The following is an 8,625-nucleotide window of genomic DNA, read 5'->3' as shown; positions in this document are numbered from 1 at the left end:
GCTTAGACTTCCCTTTTCTCTCGAGTTATTGGTTGTCATTGTAATGTACTTGTTATAACTAAACCTAACCGTGCTGGGAAGAAGCTGTGCCATGGAGGTCTAATTTTTTTTTTTTTTTTTTTTAATAAAAAACATTGAAACACACCTCCCTGCGCACTGAGCTGTACCGTAGCCTCCAGCCCGGATGCCCGTTTGATTTGACGCCCGTGAATTGGCAACTTCCATTACAAATGGGAAATCGGGACGGAGAGAAGCGACGCCTCAAGGGCAGCAGGCGCGGGGGTGTCTGTGCGGCCGGGATGGCAGCACGAGCCAGCCGGGTCTCGGCTGTCGGAGTTTGGACGGGATGGAGGTGGTCTGTAGCAGCAGGCAGACGTGATCTCTTTGATCAGACCAATTCAGTAGTTGGAAAAACCATTCTTCGCAAGCTTTTGGGCACAACTGCCCTTCGGGCACTGGGAGACTGCAGCGCGGCGGGGGCTTTTGCTTGGGAGCTGCCGTGTCTGGATGATGGGGGAAGCCAGGAAGCTGGTCATAGTCTCTCCCTCTTAGCCTCGCTTTCCTGGACGATATTTAGCTAGATCTGCCCCCGGGAGTGGGCAAGGCAGTGGTGCCAGGCGCTGGCTGTGGATTTAATGCTGGCACTGGGCTAACCTCCACTGCTGAGCAAGTCCAAGTCATGACAGGTTGACCCGGGTCCTGCGCTGCCCCTGGCCCGACTTGGCCCACGCCCCCTCCTGTCCCCTCCGGCGCAGCCACGTGGAGCACGGCCTGGCAGCGCCCTCCGCGCATGCGCCCTCACTCCGCCCCGGCTCTTCCGCCCTCTCGGGCCACGTGAGCGCCACGCCGGCCTCGCGCGCTGACGTATCGGGGGTGGTGCACGGGGGAAGGGGCGGGGCCAGGGGCGGAAGCGGAAGCGGGCGGCGGAGAGCGGGGCGAGCCCGGGTTGGGCCCCCCCCCCCCGCGGGTGCGCCATGGCCGTGCGGGGCCGCCGCGCCGGGCACCGAGGTGGGCACCGGGGCCTAGTGTCGGGGGGCTGCTGTCCTCAATTCAGGGGAGGGGGCCCTGGTGTCCTGAATTTGGGGGGGGTGTCCGCAGTTGGGGGGGCCGGACCCCGGTGTCCTCATTTGAGGGGAAGGGCAGTGTCCTGAATTCGTGCTGGGCCCCCGGTGTCCTCAATTGTGGGGGGGGGCTGGTGTCTGCAACTGGGGGGGCCGGGCCCTGGTGTCCCCAATTGGGGGGGGAACAATCCTGGTGTCCTGAATGCATGCTGGGCCCCCGGTGTCCTCTATTGTGGGGGGGACCCTGGTGTCTGCAACTGGGGGGGCTGGCCCCCGGTGTCCTCAGTTGTGGGGGGGGGACAACCCTGGTGTCCTGAATGCATGCTGGGTCCCCGCGGGGCCGGGGGGCCGGACGGGAGCTGCGCCTGAGCCTGCCCTGGCACGTGTCCCCTCCGCAGATTACGATTCGAAGCAGAAAAGGAAAGAAGCTGAAATCCAGCAGGCGCTGAGCAGCGACCCCATCGACGTGGCCACCCTCCGGCGCATGGCCATCAGCGAGGGGGGGCTCCTGACCAACGAGATTCGCTGCCGAGTGTGGCCCAAGCTGCTCAACGTGAGCACGGACGACCTGCCGCCGCCTCCAGGTACGGGAGGGCGCGACGTGCCGTGCGTGCACGCACGCAGGTGGGAGGCCTTGCTCCGTGTTGCCTGCGTGTCACGTGTGCTGCCCCGAGAGCAGGGCGTCCGGCACGGACCCCGTGGTGTCCCCGCATCTCGCATCCAGCTGCTCGTCGCCCGCCCCAGGAACGGGTTGATTTTAACTGGTCGGTGCTGCCCGGAGGAGCCTGACCGGCAGGTCTCGTCGGGCAGTTTGGAGCAGAGCTGCGCTACACCAACCGAGAGCAAACAGTGGCCACGCGGCGAACGCGTCCTGGTTTTTGGGGGGTGCTGTTTTGGTGGGTAGGAGCTTGCTCCCGCTCCAGACGCAGGTGAATCGATGGCCGCTGTGCCCCGCGGAGCCTGCGTGCAGGGCGCGTCAGATCTGAGGCTGGGAAAACGGTTTTCCCTGCGACGTTCGAGCCTGCCCCCAGCTCTGCTCGCACAGAAAACACCGTCCCCCTTGGGGCCTGCTCATGGGCACGCGTTCCCGGTTGCTAGGGCTGTGCCAGGCCTGGGAGCTGTGGGAGGCAGGGACTGATGCTCGGTGGCCCGCAGCTGTCTGGTGCCTCGTGGCATCCCTCCCGGTCTGCTCCAAAGAGGAGCGGCTGCTTCTCGTTCCCCGGGCGTTCAGCAGCTCCATGGCAGGACCTCCGCTACTCTGTCGTGCCATGGAGTGACGTCCCGCACGCTACGTGCTGGCAGCTAAGCTGTGACACAGACCCATCCTCAGGGTTGCAGGGAAGGTGGCAGCATGTGGGTTGCAGAGAGCCGGCGACTGTTCCTGGCCCCGGCACGGCCTTTGTCAGCGGTAACAGTGCCAGGATGGGCATTGACAGGAGCACGAGGCCTGAGTACAGCGGGGAGAGCCTGGATCCCATGTGGGGGTGGAGGGTTTTGCTCCGCAGTGCCAGGTTGGCGGGTTTGTAATGCTCCTCTCCCCCCTCAGGAAAGGAGCTGCGGGAGGACAACAAAGACTACCAGCAGGTGCTCCTGGACGTCCGGCGATCCCTGCGTCGCTTCCCCCCTGGTGAGACGCTCACACTGCTCCTCTCTGCATCCCCAGAGCTCCCCGTCCCACACCCAGTGTCATATAACTGGCTTCCAGGCTCACGGCACTTTGGAGCAGTGACGCCCCTGGGACCCGAGTCTTCCTGCAAGCCGTGCCCTGAGCACGTGCAACCCTTAAGCTGGGGCTGTGCTTCCTCCACCGGCTTTCTCAAGCCCCTTCCTGCCACTGCAACCATTAGTTCAGTGCATCTCTGATGCTACGCACACGCCTGGTACCCCCTGAGGAAGCCCTCACCAGCCTGGCTCTAATGCTGCCACACCTGGCAGTCACATATCTGCCACGTCTCAGGTGGGGGCCTGACCCTTTGCTGCTGGTTCTGGGGCCTGGTTTCTCAGCAGTTGAAGGGGGAAGTTTCTCAGCCAGGCGCGTTCCTTCCAGCTGCTGTCATGCGCCCGCTCAGAACAGCCCTTGACCGTTGCAAACAAAAGCTTCTTGCAGTTGCTCTGTTCTTAGGATTGGCTGGAGCTTTGTCGTGCTATTTATAACCCGATGGGAGCCAGGAGTTATCCAACTTTGCAGAGCAGCTGTTGCCCCTGGGCAGAAGCTACTGTTCGCGTCCTGTTTTTTTCTTCCCACTTCATGCAAGCAGCTGATTTACCATATTTATCCGTGTACCACACCTCCTGTTTTGGGAAGGTAGAGAGAAGGGAAGGAAGGATTAGCCAAGCTGTTTGGAATCAGGCCCCTTATTGAAGCCCCACACCCCAACTTCCAGTAGCTGGTTTTGGGGAAACGGTGGGTGTTGTACATTGAGAAGTATGGTATTGCAAGGCTTGATGCACGCACACAGAGACGGGTGCCTTGTGGGATGCTGATGCCACGATGCACAGAGAGGGTGTGGTTGTGCAAGAGGCTCGCGAGTGCTGCTTGCTCATGGGGTTAACCCGGAGAAGCTTGTTCTGGGGCAGAGACTCCCTGAGCTGAAGCCGGGCCGTGTGGCAGCCTCTGCAAGCATTGCACGGGCATTGCAACATGCCTGGTATGGCTTCCGGGGGAATGGGATTAAGCTGGCTTCTTAGGACTCCTGGGAACAACAATAACGTCAGCCTCGAGTGGTGCGTGCAGTGTTGTAAACACAGCGAGTCCTGCCCTTCCCCTTGTGCAAAGCAACTGCTAGTATGCCTGTTTCACAGAGGGAGAAACTGAGGCACTAAAAGTGAAGCAAAGGTTGGTGGGTTGAGAGCCAGGATTAGAACCCAGGAGTTCCTGGCCCCTGGGTGGGACTGAGGTTGCTGCACAAGGCCCTGCCTTGCTGCGATGCCGGCTGGCCCCTGTCGAGCTCTGAGAGTGCAATCGCCTGTTAGATGGGACTGGTCCGCTCTCACGGCCGCTGTCCCCACAGGGATGCCCGACGAGCAGCGGGAGGGGCTGCAGGAGGAGCTGATCGACATCATCCTGCACGTCCTGAAGCGCAACCCGCAGCTGCACTACTACCAAGGCTACCACGACATCGTGGTCACCTTCCTACTGGTCGTGGGCGACAGGCTGGCAACTGCCTTGGTGGAGAAGCTATCGACCCATCATCTCAGGTACAACAGACAGGCAGGGCCAAGGACCGTCCTGTCCTCCTGCTGGGGGGCTCGAGTCGGGGAAACGCACAGCTCCCTGGGGGCCTGAAGCATTCATGGGACGGAGGCTTTTATCCGGCTGCACTCGTGAGTCAGGACCAGGCAGCTGAAGTGCCGGGGGACCCTAAAAGGGGGTCTGGTTTCTTGAGCAGGTCTCTTGTTTTGTCCCCTGGTCTGGATGCCAGCCTGGGCCAGAGGGGCTGGTCCTAAGAGAATCGTCTCCCACCCCCTGCCCTCAGCAGCCACGAGCTGGGCTGTAGGGCCCCAGGAAGGTGTCTCTGGGCTTGCTTACACCCCGAGACGTGGCTCTGGCAGGGGAGAGGCCTCCGCTGAATGCCGGCTGCGAGGCCAGGGGTGGGTGCAGGTCCAGGTTCCCAGAGAGGTGGTGCTGGAGTGCAGCTGGCCTGCCTGGTGGGATGGTCTCTGAGGAGCCCTGCCCCTGACAGCTGCTCTTCATCCACAGGGATTTTATGGACCCGACGATGGACAACACCAAGCACATTCTGAATTACCTGATGCCCATAATAGACCAAGTGAACCCTGAAGTCCATGACTTCATGCAGAGGTATGTGGCCAGCTCCCAGGCCGCCTCTGGGGAGGTTCCCAGCCAGTCTGGGGCTGTCTTCCCTGCAGTGCTGGGATTTACTGGTTGGGACTTGTCCAGGGCTAGCCGCTTCCTCCAAGTGGACCTGAGGAGCCAGCACTGGTCAAAAGCCTTCTGTGCCTTGGTGCTCAGCAGCCCCAGGGCCCCCCTTGCTTTTGAAACCATTCCCCTGCTGTGCTGGGCTTGTCCACGCTGTGGCATCCTCGCCCAGGCTCCCCCTCTATGACAATGGCTCACAGCTGGTGTGCTACAAAGCAGACACCACTGCTTCAGCTCCTGTATGGACTGAGGCCTCTCCTCCAGGTCTCCTGGCCCCGAAAACCGCCGCAGCAGCCGGCAGGAATGGAAGTGGATTGAAATCGGGGCAGAGAGGGGTGGGATGGTCCAGAAGAGACTTGGTAGGGGGGGACTGAGTCCAAGCCCCACAGTTCAGAGGTGAGGTGATGTCAGGCTCCCCCCGCACCCCAAGACTTCGCCCCGGTGGAGCTGGTGGCAGGGGCTGTCTGACGGGGGCTTCCTCTCCGCAGCGCTGAAGTGGGGACCATCTTTGCGCTCAGCTGGCTGATCACGTGGTTCGGGCACGTCCTGTCTGACATGCGGCATGTGGTGCGATTATACGACTTCTTCCTGGCCTGCCACCCGCTGATGCCCATTTACTTCGCTGCTGTGGTAGGTGCTTCCTTTCCCTTGTCAGTTTTAAACCTGTTGCTTGCCAGTTCCAGCGGGTGCCCCTTAGATCTGGTGTTCTGGGCCTGGGTAAACGACAAGTCCCTGTTCCCTCAGCCTGTCAGGGGTGAGCTGAATTGTCAGGTGTCTGCCCAGAGCTGGGGCAGCCCCTGCGGGGGGAGCGGGGAGCCTGTTCCCATCGGGCCCTGCCGGCCGTGCTAGCAAAGTGAAGGAGCCAGGGTCAACGGCTGCTTGCGTTGCAGATCGTGCTGCACCGGGAGCAGGAAGTACTGGACTGCGAATGCGACATGGCCTCCGTGCACCACCTCCTATCGCAGATCCCGCAGGACCTGCCCTACGAGACCCTCATTAGCCAGGCGGGCGACCTCTTTGTGCAGTTCCCACCCTCGGAGCTCGCCCGGGAGGCGCGGCAGCACGCCGAGCGGTGAGTACTGGGCTCCGTGGGAAACCTCACGTCTGCCATGGGAATGAAGCGTAGCTCTGAACCTGCCCCGTGCTTGGGCCGTTCCGAGTATCTCGGCATGGCCCCACGTCAACCGACTCGTTGCCCTTGCCCTCCTACGCCAGCTCCCCCAATCTCCTCCCTGCTGTGGCAGCTCCCCCCAGGGCTGGGTTCCAGCTCCGGCCTTGCCAGCACCAGGGCTCTCTTCGCCGCTTGGTTTTGGCACAGGCAGTGAAAGAGCCACGCTCAGTGCAAATGACAGGATCCAGGGTGCTGTGCTCTGCCCCTGGGCAGTGCCAGGGCAGGGACCCTGCATGGGGCTTGCTCATGGGATCAATGGGTGAAACACCCATGGGGCAGAGCTGCCGTTAGAGCGGCTCCACTGCCAGTGTCCAGTTGGCCCCACATTGCCAAGCGGGGTAGGACTTGCAGGCTTCTTGGCCTGTGTGTCTGCTCCACCCTGGGCTTGGGTCACCATGCCCTGCAGATGCCTGCCCTCTGGCACTGGCAGGACCTGAGCTGGATGTAACAAAGGCACTGGCAGACCCTGCACCCCTCTAGCTGCTGTCAAGACTGACCACGGTTTCCCATAAGCAGCACTCCTTGTCTTGGAGGCTGCCAACTGGGGATCCCGGGGGAACCCGTCCACCTGCAGTTCTCACCCCCTCCTCTCCCCTCGCAGGACGGCCGCTTCCACCTTCAAGGACTTTGAGCTGGCGTCGGCCCAGCAGCGACCGGACATGGTGCTACGACAGCGTTTCCGGGAGAGGCTCCGAGGGGAGGAGCGGACAAAGTCAGTCTTGACCAAACCAAGGACCAACCGCTTAGTCAAGCTGGCGGTGATGGGGCTGACGGTGGCCCTGGGCGCCGCGGCACTGGCCGTGGTGAAGAGTGCCCTGGAGTGGGCCCCCAAGTTCGAACTGCAGCTCTTCCCCTGAGCACGGCAGCGAGGGGCTGTCTCCGCACATGGCTCCCCTCCAGGACCGTGTCCAAGGGGTCTGGCTCAAAGCTCTGCCTAGGAGCACGACACAGAGCACTGTCGCCTCCTTCTCCCCACGTGGGCTTGGAGCCCCTGCTCTCTCGTGCCTGGGCGTTGGAAGCTGACACGTCCTGGCATGGTCGTACCCGTGCTGGGTTGCTCGGTGCAGGGGCCAGTTGGAGAGCTTCTGCCTTCCCCAAGTGGTAGTCGAAACAGAGATGATGACCCACCCTGGGTCGGCAGGTAGAGGGGCAGTCAGGGTTGGGCAGGGGAGGTGGGAGCCTGGTGAGCATGGCACCGTGCTGGTCCTGGTAGTCTCCGACACCGCCCCTGCCTGGGGCTTGCTGAGTGGGCGCCTTGTTAGAGCAGCACCCTCTTCGATCCCTGTTGGAGGACTCTCCTCCCTGCCCTCCCCCCCAACCCTGCTTGGTCTCCTGCAGACTAATGTTTCTGCCTTTGGCGTTAACCCTGAAATTGGTGCCAGCACATGCCCCCCTGTGCTCCTCCCCTCCAGGTCCCCCCACCCCCTTTGCAGCAGGTCCCTGCTCTCACACTCCCAGACTTTCACCTGACCCAAGTGAAGCCAATAGACACTACACGCCTCTACCTCTGCCTGCCCCTCTGCTGCTAAGCCTCCCATAAGTGCCCTTACCCCATCCCTGCCTCGCCTGTGGTTGTCCCCTCCTGTCCCCAGGAGCCACGCTCTGTCCCGTGGGAGCCCCAGTCCTGGAGAAGAGCAGCAAGCTCGGCCTGGCAGCAAGGCACTGTGCCCCTGCCCATGTCCAGCATCATGAGCGCTCTGAGCAGCGAGGCTGTCCCTGCTGCAGCACTCGCTCTGCAGGGTCTTGGACTCCCAGGGGTGCCCTGAGCTCTGTCCCAGCGCTCGCCGGGCGTGTGACGGCTGCTTCTGCAGCCGGGGCAGCCGCTGGCTCCTCCCAGCTCTTCTCCCAGCACATCCTCATGTCTGCTGCATGGTGACACGATGGCGCCAGTCCCTCGGTGTGGGAGGAGGCTGGCACCGACACCACAGTAAGTGGAGGGCAGCATGAAGAGCTGTTAACGAAGCACTTTAAAAGCCCCAGAAGAGGAGGGCGTTTTCCTACGGCCACCAGCTATCTGCAGGCTCAGGAGATGGCCCTTAACCCCATTACCTGCAGCACCAAGCCCTTGCGTAGCTTGGGTTGATGTGCAAGGTGCCTCAAAGGCGGTGGAGGGAGCAGGGGGTCGTCCCATGGTGGCGCAGCTCAAAGCGCCACCCTCCCACCCCTCCTGCAGCGCTGTGGCTATGGGCAGAGACAGCCGGGCTGGGCTTCCCTCTCCCGGCATCGTCTTTCCGAGCAGCGCTCCCCACCCGCGCTGGGGCCTGTTCGTCCCCCTGCCAGGCTCTGAAGGGTGGGTCTGCACACACTGAGGTCCCTGCCTCCTGGCCCGTAGGAAAACGTTCTCCTCCGGGGTCTAGCAACTCTGTATAGACTTGTACATACGCGTGCACACCAAGATTGTACAGGCTTGTTGCTGTGTAAAATAAACAGTGCCCGGTTACTAACCTGCCCCGCCGTGCCTGCCCGGGGGCAGAGCAGGGCCGTCCCACCTCCGCCCCGCCGTGGGGCTCTTC

At 62.3% G+C, this 8,625-nt stretch overlaps 1 protein-coding gene across 1 annotated transcript; it reads left to right on the top strand.

Annotated features, from left to right (window-relative positions):
• The first annotated feature begins 899 nt into the window (after window positions 1-899).
• TBC1D20 (TBC1 domain family member 20) lies at window positions 900-8,556 on the top strand. Its single transcript, XM_006274262.4, has 8 exons — window positions 900-1,008; window positions 1,460-1,645; window positions 2,608-2,688; window positions 4,073-4,259; window positions 4,762-4,863; window positions 5,430-5,571; window positions 5,832-6,013; window positions 6,714-8,556. Exons 1-8 carry the CDS (start codon window positions 975-977, stop codon window positions 6,967-6,969), a joined length of 1,170 nt encoding a protein of 389 aa, XP_006274324.1. The 5' UTR covers window positions 900-974; the 3' UTR covers window positions 6,970-8,556.
• Window positions 8,557-8,625: the final 69 nt, after the last annotated feature.

This window comes from Alligator mississippiensis, chromosome 9 (genome assembly GCF_030867095.1).
Source record: "Alligator mississippiensis isolate rAllMis1 chromosome 9, rAllMis1, whole genome shotgun sequence".
NCBI classification, from domain to species: domain Eukaryota; kingdom Metazoa; phylum Chordata; order Crocodylia; family Alligatoridae; genus Alligator; species Alligator mississippiensis.
Note: the sequence above shows the minus strand (reverse complement) of the source record. Positions and strands in the feature narration are given on the sequence as shown.

Excerpts from the sequence above, each read along its gene's own strand:
- TBC1D20 (XM_006274262.4), top strand. The coding sequence starts at position 975 with ATGGCCGTGCGGGGCCGCCGCGCCGGGCACCGAG. Across the intron at positions 5,572-5,831 it reads CCATTTACTTCGCTGCTGTG|ATCGTGCTGCACCGGGAGCA; the intron begins GTAGGTGCTTCC and ends CTTGCGTTGCAG. Across the intron at positions 6,014-6,713 it reads GCGCGGCAGCACGCCGAGCG|GACGGCCGCTTCCACCTTCA; the intron begins GTGAGTACTGGG and ends CTCCCCTCGCAG.